We start from the raw sequence: 23,870 nt of genomic DNA on the forward strand, positions 1-23,870 counted from the left end.
CATACCGTGAGAGGCAGCTGAGGTCTAGAATTATTTCCAAATTCCAGTGTTAATTACAAACAACCGATATGTGCTGATAGAATGTCAAATATTCTGGAAGAAATACAGAAACACAGCGGTAACAGTAGTGACTGTGAAAGCACGAAACAGGAGTGTCAAGGAGACTTACACTCTACCGTAAACCCCGTTGTGCCTTCGTAAATTCATACCTCTCGAATTTAATCAGTTTTTTAAAAAAATAATTAAATATTAGAAAGTAATGAATCTGATTAATACTGTGAAAATACTTCTCTGGCAAAAAAAAAAGGCTGTTGCCTATTTAAATTTATAACAACTTTGAAATATGCATTGAATTTTCCTAGATGCCAAAAATATTCATAAAGAAGGATTGTGTGATTTAAGTTATGGATTAAATGTATTTTAACTGCTCATCAGAAATATTTTAGGAGAGCTAGTGTTTATGTTTTCGCAAATAGAGGAGGAATTTTCTATTCATTAAACAGTCATGAGAAAGCACTTACAGGAATTATGTCAGATATCCCATCTGTTTAGATAAGGTGCAAATGACTTTCTTGAGTTTGTTAATTTGATCAGTATACGTGGTTGTTTTTCATAATTCAGGCCCAAAAAGGACATGTCAGAACTTGAATTAATTCTAGCGTGTGGGTAGTTACTGAAAAGTATGTTTTGACTTGAAGAGGACTGTTAATTAGATATTAGAGATTTCCTAATAAAAACTTAAGGACAGGTCTATTTTAAATCTTTTCCTTAGAGACTGGGAATACTTCCGTCCTTAAAAATACAAGTGAAGTCAAGTAACCAATGTAAATAATGATCCACCCTCTTCCCTGCCCTCCGTAATAAAAACTTAAGGGGCGGGTCTATTTTAAAGTTTTCCTTTGACGTTAGTCCTTAAAAATATAAATGAAATTAACTAACGAGTGTCTGTGGGATCCACCCTCTCCCCTCCCCTCCCAACACTTACTTTAAAGGCTGGACGTCCTTAAATGAACAAAGTCCCTCCAATCCTAGAACGGGAGCATCTGTCTTGCTCCTTCAAGTACAGAAACCTTTGCTTCGTGTGAATAAGAGCATCCTTATAGGAGCGTCCACCTCCTGTTTCAGAGGCATGCTCCCTAAAACGCGACACAACATTTACCCGTAGCTCAGTGGTGGAAATGTGTTCCAGAATTTCAAATTCAGACCCATTTCTCATGCTGTATTCCAACCCCTGCACTGATGATTGGATTATTTGAAGGCTTATGTGTAAATACACAGTTGGCTAGGTTTGCGCTAGAAGAGCGAGAGGAGAACAGTTGTGAGGTCACCGTCAGGTGGTAACGCCGAGGCACCGGGACAGACCCCGGAGAAAACGTGTTGCCCTGTCATCGTCCGGGGCCACGCTGCAGCCCTCCGCTCCTTAGGTCGGGATGACTGATGGTGGACGTCAGGTGTTGGTTTGAGTGGACCAGAAGCAGACGTGGTCTCATTCCGTGCCCTGGCCGAGGAGGGTCTGCCCTGGGCCGTGGGGTCTTGTTCCCCCTTGGGACCACAGCCACTCTTGCAGAGACCAGGGCCGTGCCCGAAATGGCAGCCCGCGGTCTGAAGCCTGCGGGCTCTCTTTGGCACTGCGGCTGTGACTCATACATGGTCCTCTTTACTGCTGCTCTGCCTGATGGGGAAAGGTCTGTCCAAAAGCCTAAAAGCGAAGGTCTAGAAATGGATGTTAGGACACAGCACGATGCTCCCAGATCACCAGGAGAACGATACCTGTGTATCTTGTTCACTTCTGCATCCCCACTCAATAGGCACCCAGCGGACAGCTGTCGAACACATTTCAGTTTGCAGTTAAGCCTGGCCGGTAAGAGATCAGGGATCATAATTTAAGACCCAATTTGGTCTTATCTTTAATTACTGTGGAGTGACCTATTTTTACCTCCATTTATAAAATTAACGATCACCCCTTGTTCTCTGGGAGGGAGAACGCGAAGGTCGCTAGTGCCATCTAGTGGTGGCCCGCAGGTTTGAATAGCCGCAAAAATGGGAGAAAAAAATGCACCTGCTCACATTCCATTGACACCTTATGCTCTATGCGGAAAAGGTGATGGTATTCATTGGGGCAGAATAAATCATCAAATATAAAGCAGAAAGAATAATGACAGATGACAGAATAGGTCAGCAATGTGTTTTTCATTAAATTCTAACGCCAATCAGTACGTTTATAATTTAGCATCATTCTTTACAAAGTCTTCGAATTCTTTTCAGCTGAGCATTCGAACCCAGAGGGTGTTTGGTGTCATTCTACTCAGCGGCACATCCATCAAACATTTTAGGAAAGATGGAATTGTGTTTTGTACTTTACCTTCATCATAACGTCACCACCACCCTGTTAACTGACGCACCAGAAAATCTCCCATTTCTCCCAAAGAACATTCTCCCGAGTGTCCTGCCAGCTTCTATCCCAGTGGGGCGACCCAGGGGCCTGGGCAGGGAGCAGATATGGTTACTGAGGGACTCGCGGGGCCCCAGCCAGGCTGGGAAGGCTCGTAAGGGCACGGGGTCTGCGTGACCTTCCAAGGGAGACCCCAGCCCGTTTCCTGATGCATAGCCAAGGCCGGCGAGGGGTGAGCGCCACTCTGCCCATCAGAGTCTGCTCTGCTCTGTCCAGGGCTTTAGGCTCAGTGTGTCCAGCACCACCAGCTCTCACTCACTCTTGTCACTCATTTGTACACTCCCACCTCTGCTTTAGAAGTCTTCCCCACAGGCTTCCGATGGCAGGTCATTGCATTCTGGCTTAACCTGTGAAGTCCTGGGGCTCAGGAGAGCATTCGCTCAGGGCGGAGCATTCATGGCCCCGGGATAGCCTGTCCTCGGTGGGCAGAGGGCAGGGCTCAGGGCCAGGAGAAGGGGTGCGGGCGTCTCTCCTTGTCTGTGACGGGCGGTCCTGGTGTCTTGAAGTCGTGTCTTTGGATCTCAGAGTTTCCTGCCTCCAGGGAAGATCAGAGATGTTGAGATGATTGTATATATGAACCTAAAAGAGGTTTTTTTTTTTTTTTTAATTGAACACTATTTCCACCTTGGAGTTTGACTGCAGCTGAGCAGAGGGTTGATGGGAGGCCTTGGGGATTCCCAGTCTCTCCGAGGATAGTTCTATCGAGATAGGGCAATTATCTTCTAAATGAGAAGTGGACTCACAGGACATCCAACCGCCCTGTAATCACAGGCCAGTTTTTAAAAAGAGGTGGTGGATCGTCATTTGGGATTATCCACGCCTATTTCCCTCCATTAGGGTAAAGCCTGGAGAGATCACTCATTTCTAAACCACACTGACTTACACTTCCCGTCTCCCAGTTTTAAGACACTATCCCCATTCATTCATTCATTCACATTCATTCATTCATTCACTCGTTGGTGTGTGTTTGGTACATTTTTTTTTTGAGCTCCAGCGGCGGACAAGGCAATGTTCAGATGCAGTGAGGGGACTTACGCTGTTTTACTCGTGATACGTCCCAGCCCCTGCCGTGGAGTGTGGTAGGAACGCGGTAGGAACGCCGAGAGAGGCGGAGAACGTGGGGCGAGCACCCTCCGCTGACACGGGAAAGCGGCATCCCGTAGCCCGGTCCCTCGGGCCTTTGTGCTGTGGGCAGCAGCTTGGTGGCGCTCAGCAGAGGCCGTGAAGAAGGAGGTCCAGGTTTTGGAGACAGGTGGTGGCCTGGTTCCTTGTGACTCCATCATTGCCCTTCTGGCTCCCGGGCCTGGGACGTCAGGCAGGCAGACGAGGACCCCGGGTGTGCCGCGAGATACGTCACCGTGGACAGTGAAGCTTGGTGTCTCTGTGTCTTTACGTGTCTCCAAACCCTGGCAGTATCTCGTGTCTTCGTGGCCAGTGTTTGGGCCCTGCTGAGGTAAACGGCTAGGTGACCCTCCTAGTGAACGACACCAAAAAGCAAACAGAAAAAAGGTTTGAATTGTGATTTTTTTCCCCACAAACCAAATGTAGTAGCAATACCCTTGTGTTAAAAGGAGGGGGCGGAGGCGGGCCAGGAAGACTCAAGATAGAGACTTTCAAAAGGGAAAGGTTACAGGGATGTAAGGAGGAGATCCTTCCCCCACCCCGTTAATCCATCATGCAAATTAATGTAAATCAGATCAAGCATCAGGAAGATTGCTGCCCTCCGGCATCCTATCCCGTAGCTAGATCTCCATGGAAGGTCAAGTTCAGGACTTGGTTAGACCCTGTGGAGTCAGGGAGTAGGGGAAGCAGCTGGTGGATACTGTGTTTCTTCTTACATAACTTTATATGACATTAAATTGAACAGAAAGGATGGATGGAGGAAAACGAATCCCAGGGGGCCGTGTGTAGGCAGAAATGGGGTTTGAAAGGGCCTGTGACCGGGGCCCCTCTGAGACTGTGCAGCCCCTTGAGACAGAGTTCCATGTAGCCCCCGTGGGGTCCAAGCAGTCGCCCGAAGAATGAGATAAGCCATGGTGTTTTTTTCTGTCTCTCTCCCTGACGCTTTCCCTTGTCTTCTCCGCATAAGTCGTAATGTGATTATTTGAAAACAAAAGTCATTGTGCAGATCAGCGCCACGGTGCGTCCGCGGAGGAAAGTAACCTGCTGTCCTCTGTGTACTTCAGTCCTCCTCGTCCACAGGGAGCCGGCCCGAGAGCTCCGTGACCTTCAATCCTTACGAGCCAGACCGGGGGCCCTGGGCCACGGACAGAGGTGAGCCATGCGCGCGGTCACATCCCTGGCCATTCGCGGCACAGCAGTGCCCACAGCCCTCGACCAGACTTGCCATCAGCAGTGGGGCCTCAGCCGGACCTCCTTGGGTTCTCTGCATGGCTCCAGTTCTACTTGCATTGGTGCACTCAGTCTGTTTATTGCTACAAAAACGGCCCCCAAATGTAGTAGCTTCGGGCAGCAGTCATTCAGTTACGTCCTGCAGGTCAGGGGTCTGGGCCAGGCTGGGCAGCGGGGAGGCCGTGGGGAGGCTGGGGCACGGGGCTGGCCGGCATCTCGGTCTCCACGCCGACGGGGCCCCTCCCTTGGTGTCCCCTCGAGGGCTGGCTTGTGCTTTTCCCAGCATGGAAGGCACCCGGGCACCTGGTTTCTGAAGCTTAAGAACCAGTCTTCCAGCCAACAGGGCAGAGACGGTGCATGGTCCTTTATAACCTCGCCTGACTATGTCGCCAACGTCATTTCCGATATAGTCCATTGGTTGACACAGTGACAAAAGCCACTGGGGGTGGATGGTGACATAGACTTCACCCATCGATAGAAGGAGTGTCAGAGTTTTCAGACAGTGTAAAGCCATCCATTAGGGAGGCTTCTGGCATGAACGACCCCTTTTCTGTGCACATCCGTGCAAGAACAGGGTCGAGTCCCATGGGGGTGAGGGGCTTTTTGCTGCTGCCCCCTAACAAACCGGGAGAGACTGTGCCCTGAGTGCTCACTGGCATTGCAACTGTCAGAGGTGATCAAGGTCTGGAAAGGCGAGGTGTGCCCAGAGGAGGCAGGAGCGGGAGATACGGGGATTTTCAGCAGGGACCCAGCCCCAGGGTCGGGTGTCTCTTGACCGCCCTGCAGACGCCCAGAGAGAAGCCATGCCCATGGACACCGAAGTGTACGAAAGCCCCTACGCTGACCCCGAGGAGATCAGGCCCAAGGAGGTCTACCTAGACCGCAAGCTGCTGACCCTGGAGGACAGTGAGCTGGGCTCTGGCAACTTCGGGACCGTGAAGAAGGGCTACTACCAGATGAAAAAGTAAGTCGTGGCCACACCGCCACACGGCTCGTTCTCCCGTGGGCCGACGTTCTAGAAACCGCCACACTCCACGCATCCCACGCATTTAGTCCCAAACACAAACTCTAACCCAGCAGGGCTGAATCCTTCTTCGTTAACAGTGTATGGTTGTTCGTTTCTGGTATAGCTACAATGCAAGCATTCATTGTGTATCCTAGCTTTATATACACCAATTCCGTATATTAGTTTGCACATAGGAAGCGTGCCTTTTAGAGCATTAGAAAGTAGAAACAAGCAAAACGTAATAAAATGAGAACATCCTGTTTGTACCATCCAGATAACCCTCCTGTTAAGTAACAGTAGTGTCTATATATTATTTGGGTCTTTTTATGCACACACATACACGCATGTATTTTTTAATTAAAATGCAATTACTCAGTGACAGTAACAGCATTTTCAGGTATTTTATTTTATTTTTTTAAATCATGTCTCATTTCTCTTACCCAGAAAATTCTTGATTATGGACGTCATTAGTGTAATTATTTATCTGCTTTTTCCTATAATTTCAGATCACAACACCCACCATACAATAGTTAGAATTACTGTGTCACTGAAATCTCTGTGCCTCATTTGCTCTTTAGAAGGTGCCCTGCATAGAATGTTCAGTAAATGTGCCGGACTGTGTAGTCCTTTGAAACAGACCCTATCTCTGAGTCTGTATGTTTGAATTAATAGGTTACTGATACGAATATAGTTGGGTTTAGTTGTTTGATATTATTTTGAATTATGACATTTTATAGATGTTTTATCTTGAGTAGGTAAATTTACATTACTCAAGTGTCAAGAATGTAGGCAAAGCATGCACGGAAACTCTTGCTTTCAAATCCCGTTTTTCTGGGTGCATGTAATTGACTGATAGGCTTGTTCAAAAATCCGTGCGTGCATATATCACAGTCATTTGTGGGATGAATATAAATTACTCTGTATTAAGGTATAAATTTCCTCAATTAGTTCGTGACACTTAAATTCCTTGCTTAATTAAATACATATATTAACACAGACATAACTATGGATACGTAATTTCAACTAGAGGGCTTGGGGAGAGGAGAGATGTTTTTAATCATGGATGTGCATTACAGCTTATTGAGTACTCGTTTTCTTCTGCTGAGATGACCTTATGGTTTTTCTCCTTTGTTGTGTTTATGTGGTGAAGGACACCGATTTTCAGATGTTAAAGCCACCTCACCTTCTTGGAATAAACCCATCTTTGTTCTTGAATTAGATATTCATTTTTTTCATAAATCACTGAATTGAATTTACTAATATTTCTGTTAGAATATTTGCATTTAGGTTCACAAGAGAGATCAGTAAATGATTTTCTTGGAAGTTGCTTTGTCTGGTTTTGGCATCAGGGTATAATGCTGGCCTCAAAGTGAATTGGGAGGTTTCCTTCCTCTTCTCTTTTCTGCAAGAGATTGTGGGTGTTTTTCTTCCTTCACTACTGGGAAGGATCGAGAGGTTTCTCTTGTTCATTTTGACCCCTACCTCACGCCATACACAGAGCCAGTTTCAGGTGGATGGTAGTCGGAAATGTGGAAACGTAACATGATGCACTGACTAGAGAGAGCATAGAGAAGTAGCTCCACGATTGTAGGAGGGGGAGGGATGCTCCTGGGGGTGCTTGTGTAGGGTCTACAGCTTGCGTTCGGTGTGGAAACACTTGTTAAACTCTACACTGAAGTGGTCTGGGTTTTTGTGAATGTATGTTAGACTTACCCCATTGTTCTCTTATTTTACCATCTTTTTGGACAGTTCTGTTTTTATTCTCCCATTTCGGAGTTCAACAAAGGAGACGTTCTTCCTGCATGTGTGCGAATCCTTATTACAGAGAAATGCACTTTTTTCAAATCATACAGAGTTAACTTCCATTCGGTTATTTAAGTCCCACTATATCAGAATATTTTCAGGAGATCAAACATGACCTGTGGGATGTTTTTATAAGAAAGTGAAAAACAATTTTTAGCAAAGTTGTTGAAGCTTGCTTAAAATTGTCAATGCTCAGTTTTAAAAAGTGTTTTGTAAACTGTGAGCTTTAACAATGTATGCTTTTTAATTCCGCACCTGGGTATGCTTTTTAATTCCGCACCCAGAGGTTCACTTTCAACATATATCAAAGGAATGTTGTAGTCACACACATTACAGATAATCTGAGATGGCAAATCTGAATATGTTGCAGGAATCCATGCATGTTGCAATTTGTGAGGTTTATTTGAAAATTATTTACATATCCCGTAATATTTACGCTCCGCTTGGTTGGGTCTTTTTCAGCACCTCGTCATTGTCTGTAACTAATACAGTGTTACTGTTTGTCTATAAAATGAGAGAACAAGGTTGTAACTACCTCCATAACACCGTTTCTAGCACAGCAGTTATGCTTCGCAGAAGGTAATTTCCTAGAATTAGGGAATTTAGAACTTAGAATTTAGCCACTTTGGAACGTTTCTTATGTGTTATGATTTCTTACGCAGAGTCGTGAAGACAGTGGCTGTGAAGATTCTGAAGAATGAGGCTAATGACCCGGCTCTTAAAGATGAGTTATTAGCGGAAGCAAACGTCATGCAGCAGCTCGATAACCCTTACATCGTGCGCATGATTGGGATATGTGAAGCCGAGTCCTGGATGCTGGTCATGGAGATGGCAGAACTGGGTCCACTCAATAAATATTTACAGCAGAACAGGTATGTTTCGGTCCCCCAGGAGCTGATGCTGTGGTGGGGCAGGGCCCGCCTGCCCGGTGTACGTCATAGCCCGATTGCTATGTTGGCCCACACTCAGGGACCTTGAGGGAAGAGAGTTGTAGTCTTTGGATCAAAAGCTCTTTTAGCTCTTATTGTGCTCAGAAAAACTCTAGTACAACAATTTGGTCTTCATTCTCTGCTCACTCTATATTGTTCGGCCTCAGAATATCCTGGCAATCAGTCTCTCCTCAGTAGGCAGAACATGCCATACCTAGTGAGAGAAATATTAAAATAAACATTTTAAAAGGGAGTAACAGTGATTGATGTCTTATGTGTCTGGCTGACCTCTACGTTCCTACGAGTAATTCTGAAAATAACTGTTGCTGTTAATGGATTACAAACATTGGTGGGGGATTCATGCTGTGCTCATTTACAGCCATTGTTGAGATGGAGGAAGTCACGTGGGATAAGTCTTAATAATAGCCACTGATCACTTGGTCCCAGTTGATACATTACGCGTGTACTCTACTTAGATTGTGCCTCTAATCAGCATAGGAGGGAGGAGGTGCCGTTAGCCCCACTTCGCAGGTAAGAAACTGAGACTCAGAGGTGGTTTTGTTACCTGTCCAATGTTGGAACAAGGATTCCAACCAAAGCCTGGCTGTCCATGAGTCAGGTCTGTCCACCTCAATTATACTGCAGTTCAATTCAATTCATGCAATTCAGAGCGCACCTTGAAAATCGTACCAGTTGAATACCAGGATAACGGTGCTCAGTTTTGAGCAGCTATAAGCTAACAAGGTTGTCACCACTTGTTACTCTTAAGGAAAATAGGAAATGAGAGGATCCCTCCGCGTGCACGAAAAGCATGGTTGGCTGGTCCCAGACGGACTGCTGTCCACCATCACTAAAGACACGTCTATAACTTTCAGGCACGTCAAGGATAAGAACATCATAGAGCTGGTCCATCAGGTTTCTATGGGAATGAAATATCTGGAGGAGTGCAATTTTGTGCACAGAGATCTGGCTGCAAGAAATGTATTGCTGGTCACTCAACATTATGCCAAGATTAGTGATTTCGGACTTTCCAAAGCACTTCGTGCTGATGAAAACTACTATAAGGTAGGAATAATTTCACCAACATGCAAAGCAGGTGGTGAGAATCTGAAATGCAAGTGTTTGTGTTCTTTATTTGATTATGATAGGGTTTCAAGAAGCAATTTACCTATTGAATTTGCCTATGTAAAAAATGTTCTTGTTAAGCTTTGATTATGTTGTTCTATAAAATGAAAATACTCTAATATATCACAACTTGAGTTTACTCTGAATAGTATCTTCCAAACTATATTCCTGGGAACAAAAAGGAATCAAGGTATTAATTGATAATTCGTTAAAAAACACACACACACACACAGAAGAATAGAATTCCTTCCTTAAATTACTTTGGAAAAATGTGTTGAACAGGTTGATCCTTATAGGATTTCTCAGAGCCCCCCCTCAACCCCCCAAATGAACTGATAGCAACTAAAGGAAGGGAAAAACATAAGAAAGTCTCATATGAACTCAGTCACAGTGTGTATGTTGAGTCTAGGTTGATCAACTAGAAAATGTAATGGGAATGAAACTCAGATAGTGAAAGAGGAGGCCAAGAACAGATTTCCAACTCTCCAGGTCCCTGGGAGAGTCCAGCATTCTCAGAAATAGACGGCCCACCCTGAAGCTCTCACTTGAGGATGGCAGGATGGGGGCCGTGGGATTGCCCTGGGCTCCACACCCTGGAGTGCCGGGTCCCCCACTCACCCACCCACTCACTTCTCTCTGGGACGGCCACCGTGTGTGTGGCAGATGGGGACAGCGGGTCTTGGCCGGCTAGGGACTGGCATAAAGGATGAGCAGCAAGAGCAGAGCTGTCCAGCAGTACTCCATCCTCCAGAGAGAAGCTGGCCTCAGAGCAGAGCCCCTTCAGAGATGAGCCACTGTTAGAAAAGCACCGAGTGAGCCCTTTACAGATACTGCGGGGAAGTGAAGCAGAGGAAACGGCAGCCTAGAGGGACAAACCCAAGCACGCCCGAGAAAAGCAGATGTTCCGTCCGGAGGTGCTTTGGAACACACGCTTCATCATGATAATTAAAGAGAGAGGAAAATCTAGACTGAAACTAGAACTCCAAGAGGACACAGAGAAGTTGAGATAACAAATCGTCCCCAAACTTAGTCATTAACACAATACCAAGTGATAATTTACTCACAGTTCCGCGGCGTGGGCGGGGCGTGGTGGGATGGCGCATCTCTGAGGCTCATGGTGTCTCGGGGACAGTCCCAGGAGGGTGGGAGGATCCACTCCCACTCTGCTCACTCACACAGCTAGAGCCTGATCTCACATGGGCCGGGGCCTGGCACCTCCGCTGGGGTGTACCCAGCTCACCTGCACGTGGCTTCTCCACGTGGCCTTGCCTTCCTCACAGCATGGCAGCTGGGTCCGGAGAGCAGGTTACTCACGAGGCAGGAAGTGAGGCTGCCAGGCTCCTAAGGCCAGGGCCCACGAACTGCCTCAGAGTCATATCCACCCTGTGCTACGGGTCAGAGCATCCACAGCCCACCCAGATGCAAGGGAGGGAGAAGGACAGACCCCACCCCTAGTGAGGACGAACGTTAACACGAAGGCCAATGTCTAAAACTGCCAAGATACTCAACAGCATACTGTTGAAAAGGAAACCAGTGACTCTCTGAAAATTAATGAAGCAGAGGAAGAAAATATTGAAGACACTAGAGAAATACAAGCCAAAGGATCTGAACCAAGATAGTGGGGTAGGAGACCCCAGCCTCCATCCCCCGACAAAGATCAACAATTAGATAGCCATCCTTGAAGGAGACCGCTCTGGGAGAGCTTGGGAATCCACTTTAGAAAGCTTCAGCAACACAGGGCAACAACAAACCTCAGAATAGCTACACAGAAAGAGACGGGAGAACAGCGCCATTTTACCTGCCCTAGCCCATCCATGAAAATGGAAACAAAAAGTAGCAGGAGTAGCTATATTTATAGCAAACAAAATAGACTTGAAGTCAAAATCTGTAACAAGAAACAAAGAACGTCATCATATAATAATGATGGCGTCAGTTCATTAAGAAGTTATAACAATTCTAAATATATATACACCCAACGTTGGGGAACTTTCTGAATTTAACCTGAATAAACAAATACTAACATATCTGAAGGGAGAAATATACAACTATACAATAGTAGTAAGGATTTTCAGTACCCCACTTTTATCTATGGATAGGTTATTCAGACAGAAAATCAATAAGGAATCACTGGACTTGAACTATACTTTAGGCCAAATGGATCTTAACAGAATTCACAGGTGAATTCTGCCAAACATTTAAAGGAGAATTAATGCCAGTCCTTCTCAGACTCTTCCAAAAAATGGAAGAAGAGGAAACATGCTCAAACTCATTTTCCAAAGCCAGCATTACCGTGATCCCAAGGCCAGATAAGGACAGTACCACAAAAGAAAACTATAGGCCAAAATCCCTGCTGAACATACATGCAAAAATTCACAATAAAATACTGGCAAACTGACTTCAACAACATTAAAAGAATCATACACCACAATCAAGTGGGATTTATCCTGGGATGCAAGGATGGTTCAACATCTGCAAAACAATAAATGTGGTACACTGCATTAATAGAATGAAAGATAAAAATCATATGGTCATCTCAATAGATGCAGGAAAAGCATTTGACAGATTCCAGTATCCTTTAACGATGAATACTTTCAACAAAGTGGGTATAGAAGGAACATGCCTCAACACAATAAAGGCATATATCACAAGCCCACTGCTCACATCAGACTCAATGGAGAAAGACTGAAAGCTCTTCCTCGAAGATCAGGAACAAGGGAAGGATTCCACTCATACCACTCCTACAGTATGGAGGTTCTTCAAAAAGTTAAAAATAGAGCTACCCTATGACCCAGCAAATTACACTACTAGGTATTTATCTAAAGGATACAACCATAGTGATTCAAAGGGGCACATGCACCCTAATATTTATAGCAGTAATGTCCACAACACGTGGTTAAGGAGAAGAATTAAAAAGTAAAGTGCAAAACATATGTCCTAACTTCTCTACCTCCCAGAAGATATATATTACCTATCTGTACTTGGATATAGACTTTTTTCTGGAAAGATTCAGGAAAAATGATCAAACGTGCCCATCTCTATGGAGGAAGATTTGAAGTTGGTGGAGAGAGACTTCACTTTTCGACATATTTAGGACTCGTCAAAGGGTCATCTTTGTATCATCTCAAAATTCAAATTAAAATTGAAATAATACATATGACTATATTGTTCACAACTTTGGAAACCAGAATCTAAAAATAATGCATTACATGATTGAGACAGAAGGGTAATCAGGGTAAACCGTGGGTGTCTGTGGTCCCAGAGCGATGTCCCGGGCTGGGCCCCTGCTGACCCACCGTAGGGCAGCCCACCTCCCTCCCTCCCCCCAAGGGTGCTTGTTAGCATGACCTCCCCAGGAGGTAGCCGGACTGACTTACCCACCGAACTCCAAGCCCCAGAGGAAAGAGTTCCTGCTGGGCACAACTTTTATCTCTTTACTACCCCTTGCTTTTTTAAATTAGAAAGTTGAAAACATTTTTGGAGTGCTGGGCTGTCTCCGTCGGTGGAGCGTGGGACGCTTAATCTCGGGGTTGTGAGTTCGAACCTCACGTTGGGTGTAGAGATCACTTAAAAATAAAATCTTAAAAAAGAGAAAAGTTTAAAACATTTTTAAAGCCATACTAGCAGTTTGTGACAAAATAATTAATGTTGGCTGAAAACTGCAGACAAGTACCTAGTAATAGTCAACTATTCTTGGGAATGGCCCAGTATTTCTTGGAGCACAACCATAAAGTTAAAATTCAGGCTGGGTTCTTGTGTTGGCACAACAAGCCCCATGAAGCTGTGAGTAGCCAAAGGAAGAGGCGAGAGAAAAAGACAAAACGGCACAAGAAATACAGCCTGAATCTTAAAAAATATAATGAAATCTTAAAATTTTAATTTTTTTTAAGATTTAAATATCTATTTTTAAGATTCGGACCAAATACATACATGCACACACGCACAGGGCATTTCGTGAGTCATTTTATTCCTGTCTTTTTTATTATTTTGGTTAACACACATCAATTTTATTTGTTGACATAAATTTTACCATCTGAACTATTTTTAAGTGTGCAGTTCAGTCATGTTAAGAACGTTCCCTGTGCTTACAACCACTCTCCAGAATTCTCTGAAACTCTGTCCTCATTAGATAGCGACTCCCCTGTCCTGCTCGAGCCCCCCAGTCCCTGGCAATCGTCCCTGTGACTTGGACCCTCTAGGGGCCTCGGGTGAGTGCTTTCATGCAGTATTAGTACTGCAGGGACTTGGCCGGCTGATTTCCCCGAGCCTGATGTCCTCAGGCTCCATCCATGCTGTTACGTGCGCCAGAAGTCCCTTCCCGTTGGAGGCCGGGTGCTACTCCATCGCGTGGATATGGATGGACCTGCTGTTTACCCAGTCCTCCGGCGGGGGATGCGTGGGGGCCGCGCAGCGTTTGCTGCCGTGAACCCGGGCGTCCACAACCCTGTTGTCACCGAGGGTCTCTGTCTGCTCTGCTTTCAGGCCCAGACCCACGGGAAGTGGCCGGTGAAGTGGTACGCTCCAGAGTGCATCAACTACTACAAGTTCTCCAGCAAGAGCGACGTCTGGAGCTTCGGCGTGCTGATGTGGGAGGCGTTCTCCTATGGGCAGAAGCCCTATCGGGTGAGCCCCTACTGTTTCGGTTCTAGCCCAACAGACAAGCCCCGGGTGATGGTCACAGGACGCCGGAAATCACAAACTCGTAAAATCTGGGCTCCCTGTCTGAGTCTTTCACTGTCTTTTGACGGTGAGCAGTGGATATGACCTCCGTTTATTCTAAACTGAAAAAAAAAAATGTGATATTAACTGAACAGCGTACTTAGTTTCATTGTGCATTACACATATAAATATGCATAAAAGAGACCCACGTCGACATTATACTTAGAGTGGAAATAGAGATATTTATATATATATATATTTATTAACTGGCAGTTCAGTTAAATATTTTAGATTTTTTAAAATCAAAATATGCATACCAAAAAGGGCACCTGTGCTAGAATACAGCTTGATGAATTTTCACAAATGGGTGTGCCCATGAAACCAGCCCCCAGATGATGAACAGAAGGCCCCCCGTGCCCCCTGCATGCACAAGCTGTCCCCCAAGGGTAACCCCGTCTGACTTCTAGATCATGGGTTAGGGGCCCCTGTTTGTGTACTTTTTATAAGTGAAATTGTGCAGCGTGCACTTTTGCCTCTTTGGGGCGGGGGTAAGACTTATCTGTTGTGTTTTGTTTTGTTTTGCTGAACGCTGCCTTAAACAAGCTCGGGTATGTTTTGCATTTTAGGGCATGAAAGGCAGTGAAGTTTCGGTTATGCTGGAGAAAGGAGAGAGGATGGGGTGCCCCGCGGGGTGTCCAAGGGAGATGTACGAGCTGATGAAGCTGTGCTGGACATATGAGTGAGTACCCAGCGTGCCCTGCAGTTTATGCAAAGGCCCTGGGGCAGGTGGGAAGGCCCTGGAAAGTAACAGCGCCTCTGTCTTTCCGTGAACCAGGACTGTGCTCCCTTCTAAACAAAGAGCGGTGGGGTGGCTTGCTTCCCAGACCAGGCGCTCATATTCTTCGGTCTAAAGAATAAGTTTAGACAATGAACTCTAATCCCGGGTCTCTAAATTTAAGTGTAGATGGTACCAGCTGGGGGTGAGGGCGGTCAGCGTAGAAAGGCGTTGGTGGAGTCCGGGGTGGTGCCGTGTCGCACTTCTGGCAGCAGGGCCTGGCGGAGGTCCTCAGCAGGGGAGTGAGTATCATACTTGCCCGATTCCTGACCACCCTTCCAGGCAAGACCATGGGTGTCGTCCAGGTCGCAGGGGGATCGGCCAGGGGAGCGCTTCCCCAGAAGTGACTCAGGCCTCGGACAGTGGCCCTGAGCGTCTGCCGCGTGCAGTCATGCGTCCTGCCTGGGGGAGCGCGTGTGATGTTGTAGGCTGGTGGTGTTCGGGGCAGCTCAGCGGGCCACAGACGTGCACCACAGCTGACAGTCAGGGACGCGGCCTTGACCTTGCAGGATCGGTGGCCTGTGCGTGGGCCGCGGGGAGCCCCCGAGCCTGGTCTCCATGTCTCTGACCCCGGCGTGTGCCTGTGCGCCCTCGGAGCTCCGAGGTGCTGTGGGTCTGTGATCTAGAGGAGCCGTGTTCTTGCCCTTCCATGGCTTCAACACTTAGGGTCAGGTTTGCTGTCAGAGACGCGGGCTGATGGAGCAGGAGCATCTGGAGGGTGAGGAATATTCCAAGTGCTTTCAGATGCCGCCAGGGATTCTGTAACTCCCTGAGGACGATCGTCCACTACAGCTGGGAGTGGAAGTAGAGAATGCCATCATTATCTAGAAGGGACCCAGGGTCTGCCCCCAGGGGAGAGGGCAGATGTTTCCCTGGCTGACGCTGTGGACACAGTCCAGGGAAAAGGCCTTTGGCGGGGGTCCGACAGAGCCGCTGGGGACAGCGCAGGCTTGTTCTAGCATCCAGCAAGCACCGTGCACCCTGCATGGCTTTGGAGACCCCCCAGGCTGTGAGGATTCTTTGGGAGCTGACCTCCAGGTTGGAAATGAGCTCACAATGCCTTCCCTCCGTGCACTTGGGTCCCAGCCTCTGGCCTAAGCGACCTCTCCTTCCCAAGGACACTGGGTCGGGTGACCCCCAGCAGCAGGGCGAGGCCACGGGTCAGGCGCAGCCCTGGGGGAGGGCACTTACTAGAAGTAAGTAAACTTGTAGAAGAAGTACCTTCTCCTCCTGTGGAAGGTTTCACTTCCTCTGGGAAGAATACTCTTGAAATCATTCTGAGACACATTTTAAAACCTGAAATTAAAATCAGCTCTCAGGGAGGTCGTTAAAATTTGTGTTTTGGCATTTAATGCTAAGACTGACACATTTATTTCTGTCTGCTGTCTTTTGTGTTTGCCAATGAGGAGGGCAAGGGTGGGCGGGAGGGGGCTCAGGGCGGGGGCGGGTGTGAGGGGTGGGCCCCGCGGGGTGGGGCAGCCAGGGCACCACCTTCTGCCGCAGCTCCCGCCTGGCTCGGCTCGGGGGCCGTGAGCCTGCCCAAGCTGCTCAGCACCAGGCGCGCTCTTCCTGTGACTCAGGGCATCCGGAGCGGGCGCTCTGCCCACCTGTCCCCACAGGACCCGAACAGCTCCTTGCACCGTTATTGGCTGCATGGTCCCCAAAGGGAGGACACACGGGGACACAGGTCTCCTGGGTACTCACCAGACCTGGGGTGCGTGTGCTCACCGGGAGGCTGCAGTTACATCAGAGTGAGGCCTACAGGCAGGGACGTCTTTCCCCCGGCTTCCAACCCAAGCATGCGCTCTGGTGAGTTCCATGTCACTCACGGAGAACCAGCCACAGGATTTAAGTATCAGCCAGGTAAAAGCGGTGATGGCAGTCCATGCCCGAGATGAGAAATGATGAGTCCTTATCAGTCTTGGATTCGTTTTCCAGCAAAGCTGTATTTCTGAACGTTCAGGTTCTTCTGGTAGTGACCCGACATAGGGTAGAGGACAGGACGGGGGGTTCGGAGACTCGGTCTCAATGTAAGTAGTGAGATGATGTGCCCTTGAATGACAAAGCACCCTTTTCTTGGGCACGGCCACCAAGGAGCCCTTAGACACCAGGTGATGGTCTGGCAGCCAGGTCCCTGCCCAGGGCCCTCAGGGCGACGCCTGGCCAGGGCCACCGGCAGCCGCTGCATTCACCCAGCCTTCCCTACGGTCCCACAGTGTGTCCCGGCGCAACGTTCTGGGCACTTTCCAGGGTGGGGGCCGGAACCCTGTGTAGGCGGACACCCCCCCTGGCTCTCTGGTTTTGCGGAGGGGAACAAGGCATTCCGAGCGGCACCTGCAGAGGTCGCACTGAGGGCAGGGGGCAAGTCAGGGCCAGGAAGGGAAGATGGGCCCCGAGGAAAATGGGAGCAGCAGGGCTGGGGGCTTCGGTTGTGTTTTACAGAGTCAGTGTATGGCCTGTAATTAGGGATGCCAGTGGGAAAAACCCTTGCTAATCGGGAGAAGTTGGGTCTCTTCACCCTGAAAAATGGGCTCCTGCCTAATGGAGAAAAGCCCGGGACGTTGAGGATCTCTGAGGTCGGGAATGATCTAGAGGGAGCTCGAAGTGCTGCTTAAAGATCAGTAAACCCGAGCAATGGGGTGACACTGCCTGGACCATCTGGAGGCCCGCCCCTGGCTCCCTGCTCGGCTCAGTGCCAAGTCCGTTCCCTCTGAGCGCCCCGTCCCCTGAGCGCCCCGTCCCGAGCGCCCCCTCCACTGAGCGCCCCGTCCCCTGAGCGCCCTGTCCACTGAGCGCCCCATCCCCTGAGCGCCCCGTCCCCTGAGCGCCCCGTCCGCTGAGCATCCCGTCCGCTGAGCACCCCGTCCCCTGAGCGCCCCGTCCCCTGAGCGCCCCGTCCACTGAGCGCCCCGTCCCCTGAGCGCCCCGTCCACTGAGCGCCCCGTCCCCTGAGCGCCCCGTCCCCTGAGCGCCCTGTCCACTGAGCGCCCCATCCCCTGAGCGCCCCGTCCCCTGAGCGCCCCGTCCACTGAGCGCCCCGTCCACTGAGCGCCCCATCCCCTGAGCGCCCCGTCCCCTGAGCGCCCCGTCCCCTGAGTGCCCCGTCCCCTGAGCGCCCCGTCCCCTGAGCGCCCCCTCCCCTGAGCGCCCCGTCCCCTGAGCGCCCCATCCACTGAGCATCCCGTCCGCTGAGCACCCCGTCCCGAGCGCCCCGTCCCCTGAGTGCCCCGTCCCCTGAGCGCCCCCTCCCCTGAGCGCCCCGTCTGCTGAGCGCCCCAGTGTTCACGTGGCCTGCACTCACCACTGGAGGTGCTGTGTGCAAGCCACCATCCCATCACCCGGGGCGGGGGTCAGCAAGCCTCGAGGAAGGCCCAGACCCTGCCCTGCTAGAGCCTACAGACGAGGGGAGGGGCGAACAGGCAGTAAACAAGCTAAGGAACCCGTGTGCTCTCAGAAGGTAGTGAGTCCGATGGCGTTTCAGTGCCGAGGCCACGGCCCAGGAGGGTGTTGTACGTGTGAGTGGGGTCTTAGAATACCCCCCGTGTGCAAGTGCTTTCTCACCAAGGAGATGTAGCACCGGCCTGGGGCCCAGAAGCACATGGAGCTTCCAGAACCTGGTGGATTCCATGAAGCAAATACAGACGAGCCCTGTGTATTCTCCAAGCTTTTTGAGGCATTTTTTGTTGTTCTTGTTTTATCCATTCTGAACAGTCAACTAGGTGGATGAATCAATTAATACGTGATAGATGGCTAGACAGATGATGGATAGGTAAGTAGGTAGGTAGGCAGACACATACACACACACTTCAAGGCTTATCACTGACACACTCTATTGACCCCCTCCACGTATGTATCGGTGGACACTTACCTGGAGGAGGTCACGATCCTGGGCTGGCTGTGCTGGAGGACTAGGTGTTGGGAGGCAAACGTGCCACAGATTAGCCCCCCATAAGCCCGTGATCACACATGGCTATCTTTTGGTTAGCGGTTCACATCGGCCTCCATCGGGGAGTGGTGTCCCATCTGAGGACTGCAGGATAAGGGGCAGGGGTGCGGGCAATGAGGAAAGAGGGGCTGCTGGCCCGAGGACCCGAGCGGAGAAAGCCCCCTGAGGCCCCGGGAGGCCGATGCGGGCAGGTGGGGACAGACAGGAAGCTCACACACGTGTAGGACGCTTGGCCACACTGGCTAAAGCTCAGCATCACAGCATCACGCTCAAGTGTCGAGGAGAGATCCCCTGGGAGGCCAGACCAGGTGTCCTTGCCGAGCGCCGATCTGTATCCCTATGTAGGTTGGTTTGTTTCGTGCCTGGCTGCTGGCTGGCTGGAGACTCAGGAGCTCCGTGCATTTGGGTCCCCAGAGCTGGAGGGGAACGTTCGGTTTTGCAAAGATGATGAGGTGTGTTGTTTGACTGTAGAAGGAGGGAGGCTGTCCATCTGGGTAGACACCGCGTCCACCTACGCTCCTGCACCCGGGCTTGGCCCCCAGCTCTCCTGAAGCACAGCTTGGTGGCCAGAGGCGTGGCCCCCACAGCAGTGCCCTAGGTGGCCTGTGTCCCCAGCCATGACCGCAGACGGCTGTAAATTCCAGCAGTCCATTATGGTTTTTCCTTACTCTTGAAAGTTGTAGGTGAAACCATTTATTTTGATGGCATTTGACAAAACCCATGTGGGTTCCGTGGAAGCCACGCTCCTTGCAGTGGTGAGTGATTCTGGGTCCCCGTGAGCCTGCCCCCTGGCCGCCCCACCAGACCCGCATGGAACCTCCTGAAATTCCAGTCTGAATGTGGACACTTCCCCCAGTGCGGCCTCAAGTTCTGTTTCACTTACTGGGCAACTTCACCCTCGGGCAGGGTAGCCCCAAATCCCGCAATATAAGCAAAATTACTTCCACGCCGGGGCAGGTTCTCACAGTTTTAAGAAATACTTCCTTTCAGCTGATGCTGTCCTGTGGGAGGAAGCAGAGAAGTCTATGACAAGTTTTGAATTTAATGCGAACCCATATCAACAGCACGTTTTCAGAAAATCCAGAGCTATCCGACTGGGGTGGGGGAGAGGGTACTTTAAATTGTGTCCACCTCTTTTCAACAGGATTCCGAGTCCAACTTGAAATAGGTCTGGGGCCCATCGACCCACTAAGTACTTTTAGGCACGTTCTATTCTTGCTAGATCACAAGGACAGAGTCTCCGACCTGGGGCTCAGAGATCCCGACTCTGACAGCAAAACGGCTCCACGTTGAAGGTGGACACGAGTCCGTGGGGAGCCTGCTGCGGGCCGGCGGGGCGCTGCGGGGGTTCCTGGCCGCCGGGTGCAGGGGCTTCCAGGGGGCGGGGCCCCAGGCACCTGTCGCAGGGGCTGGATCACAGCGCGTGCGCAGACAGACAGACCGACAATAACACGGGTCTTCGTTTCCAGGGTGGAGAAGAGACCCGGCTTTGAAAACGTGGAGCTGCGGCTGCGCAATTATTACTACGACGTGGTGAACTAAGGGCCCCGCGCCCTGCGCCGCTGCCGGGGACGGGGAGCGGTCACAGCAGAACCCGCCCGACGCAGGGATTTCGAGAGCGTCCACCTCTGTCTTGCCGTCGGGAGAGCCAGCCTCGTGCGGGACATGCCCGCGGCCGTTGTCCCCAAAGCCTGCCCGGAGCACGCCGTCTGCAGAGCACAGCCTCCCCGAGGAGCCCGGGAAGAAAGCCGGCAGGATCGGAGGGCCCGTGGATTCCGTTGTGTTGCTCGCCTGTGCGGTCGGCAGGGCAGGTTCCGCTGAGGACCCGTGTGGGCATCTGAGTCCGCAGCGGCCGGGGGCGTCCCGGGCTCACCTGCGCCGCCTGCCCCGCCGGGAAGGCGAGCGGAGCGGCTTTGGCTGCCTCCAGAACCTGGCGCCGACAGGTCCAAAGACTGAGCCCTGCCACGAAAAGCTTTCCTGGCGATGAAAGTGCTTTGAGGCTTTAAAAAAGAAAAAAAAAACAAGCTGGACCAGTACAGTTTCTAAGCGTGTAGCCAGTTAAAGGGGGGGAAGAAAGGTCTGGATACTGCATTTGCTCTGTGCGTTCTGAGACACAAGACTCAGATCCCCGGGACAGATGGGGCTGTGGGCATGAACTGGCTTGGCGTGCCTTCCCCCCGAGAGCCTCTCTCCCGCACACCCTCCTGGGACTGTGCTTGCTTGGAGGTGGTGGAGGGGGGAGGGTGTCTGTCCTCTCGGGCCTGAGCGAGGACAGACGGCAGGTGCATCGGGCTGTCCTCTCCTTCGGGAGGTCCGAGCTCCCCTCCCCTAGACAGAGGGTACCTCCAGAATCCCCCGACTTTTCCTGTGTTCACAGTGGGGGTGGGGGGTGGGGACAACCCCGGGGCCAAGGCCATCTACACTGAGTTTCCTAAGGTTGTATTAATTCATAATAAAGCCACAGACCTGAGCCTCGCCGCAAGCATGCCTGAGTGTGACTTTGGGTTGAAGATACGAGACTGGGAATTCTCGGCTAGCTCCCTAGTCTTAGCGGAGCCTTGAGTCGTGTGTGAGCTTATACAAGTCATCAGCCCATGTATGGCAGTTTGGAAGTCAGAGGGAGTTAGCTGTTATTCATAGGGCAGCTGAGACCCTGGGCTGGCGTCGGTCATAGTGGAGACATTTTAAAGTATACGTCCGGCCTGCTGTCGGGAGAGTTTCCCTTCTCGTAGCCCGGCATCCAGGCACAGGGAAGAGCCGCAGTCAGCACCCTTGCTCAGCCAGAAGGAGACATGAGTCACTCGTCGAACTGGTGGGAAGAAGCGTGTAGAGCCCACCTGGGCTTTTTTGGAATCGTGCTAGCTAGTGGATTAATCATTTTGTTAAAGAGAGGGTCCCGGCGTGCTGAGCAGATACTCAAAACACGGGCGGCATACATCAGAGTCCCTGAAATTAAAAAGCCGAGTGACAGAACCTCTGCGGGGGGCTGTCTGTGGATTTGGAGTCATGCCTGCAAGGTTGGACCGAGCACTGGTGACCTCTGAGCCAGTGGTCGAGTCCCGGGCAGAGGCCGCGCGTGGAAGGCTCCGTGACGTGAACGTGCGCAGTCTGGGAGGTGAGGATCCTCACTGGGCACTGGCCGCGGCTGGACCTCACGGGCCCGCCACCCTCCTGACGGTTCTCTCTCCCTGGGCCTTCCCCTTCTGGTCCTTGTTCAGGGGCAGCAAGACGGCCTCTCGGACAGACACACCGCTCCGGCCAGAGCCAACCTCTGCGGGTGCCACACACCGTGTCCCCACCGGGGCCTGGAGCTTTCCATAACACAACCGTAATCCATTCTGCGTGACAGGGACTGCTTGTGGTTGTCAATGTGAGCGTGTCCCCACGTGGGCTGTCACCCGCCTCGCAGTTCCCCCAGCCCCCGGTGGCCGCCGCCCTGCCCGGATGTCCACGCGCGGAGGTGACCGCTGGGTCCTTCGCCCCCCACCCCCCCCACAGAGCACACGCCACCATTTCAGAAGAACAACTTTTGTCACTGGACTTGTTTTTTTTTTAACTGTGATTTTTTAATAAAACTTTTAAATGAGCTTTGTGATGATTTTCATGGATATTATTGGAATGCTGTAGGTTGCACCGTCAAATAAACAGTGTTAAGCAGCGTCGTTAAATGTGAAATGTGGTGTTTTTTTAAAAAAATGCTAAGTGCCCGGTTGAGTCCTAAAAAGCCGGATGCGCACAGATCCCTGGGAACGGGTCTGGGAGCTTCTGTTGTGCAAAGGCCTACCGAGGAGGGGCCTGTGGGCCGCGACCCCTGTTCCTGGGGGCTGCCCAAGGAGGGCCTGACAGCCTGCCTCGTACCCTCAGGGAAGAGGGTGATGATCCCTGAAACCCCCACAGGTGCCAGAGCCCGGCTGGGGGTTGTGGGCTTCCCCTCTCCACGTGAAGACAGCGTACGGGGCATCGGGGAGCAGAGGAATTCAGAGAGTCCCCATCTCCACCTGTTTTGAAGGGGGTCGCACACGCACACTCATATGCTCCCATACACGTGTGCACACCACATACGTACACACACCACACGCACACGTGCCTACGTATCGCTCACAGGTAGACGCGCACACCACACAAACACACACCACACACTGAACCCTACTCCCAGTGACCCTCTAATGCCAGTGGGGCAGTCGTCCTGCCGCGGGGATGCACTGCTGGCTCTTTCTGTCTCTGCCTCCTCCTCGGGCGTGGGGTGGAGCATCGGTGCCTCTCCTGGCCACCAGCCCCCCTCGGGGTCCCACTGAAGGGCCTCCTGCTGCCGGCAGGCAGAGGTCTGGAGGCCTGTGTGGGCCGGCCTCACAGTCCCTTGGTGGCCCCGAGACCGGGACAGCCGCGAGATGGGGCCGACACAGAGCGGGCCTGTGGCTCCGGACGTGGTACGGGCGTGTCAAGTGGCAGTGGTAACAGTATGGTCAGCTGGTCCCCAGCGCCAACCGTAGTGGGTCCCCTACACCAGGGGAGGCTCACCCACCGACCTGCGTGGACACCTGTGAGTACAGGGCCCGGCTCTGAAAATACCAGGGGGAGCCCCACCTCGTGGGGACCCGAGGGCCAGCTGGGTGGTGACCCAGGAAGCCAGCGACCTTGACTCTGAGCCTTCGACCCCGGAGGAGGGCGCAGGAACCACAGCACCACGGAGGCAGGGACGTGAGACAGATCTGTCACTAAGTGAGCTCGGGCAGAGGGGTTTGAGACCTGCGCTTGCGGTTCCAGGG

At 50.9% G+C, this 23,870-nt stretch overlaps 1 protein-coding gene across 2 annotated transcripts in view; it reads left to right on the top strand.

The window, feature by feature from the left end:
- Window positions 1-22,766, top strand: part of SYK (spleen associated tyrosine kinase) — a 76,776-nt gene extending 54,010 nt beyond the window's left edge. For both annotated transcript variants that reach the window (XM_036113940.2, XM_036113941.2), the window contains 7 exons: window positions 4,639-4,726; window positions 5,591-5,768; window positions 8,276-8,485; window positions 9,418-9,607; window positions 14,147-14,287; window positions 14,950-15,062; window positions 20,574-22,766. In XM_036113940.2, the coding sequence (XP_035969833.1) occupies window positions 4,639-4,726; window positions 5,591-5,768; window positions 8,276-8,485; window positions 9,418-9,607; window positions 14,147-14,287; window positions 14,950-15,062; window positions 20,574-20,646 (993 nt within the window). In that variant the 3' untranslated portion in view covers window positions 20,647-22,766. The remainder of the gene's footprint in view (window positions 1-4,638; window positions 4,727-5,590; window positions 5,769-8,275; window positions 8,486-9,417; window positions 9,608-14,146; window positions 14,288-14,949; window positions 15,063-20,573) is intronic.
- The last annotated feature ends 1,104 nt before the right edge of the window (window positions 22,767-23,870 follow it).

This window comes from Halichoerus grypus, chromosome 14, assembly GCF_964656455.1.
Source record: "Halichoerus grypus chromosome 14, mHalGry1.hap1.1, whole genome shotgun sequence".
Classification (NCBI taxonomy): Eukaryota; Metazoa; Chordata; class Mammalia; order Carnivora; family Phocidae; genus Halichoerus; species Halichoerus grypus.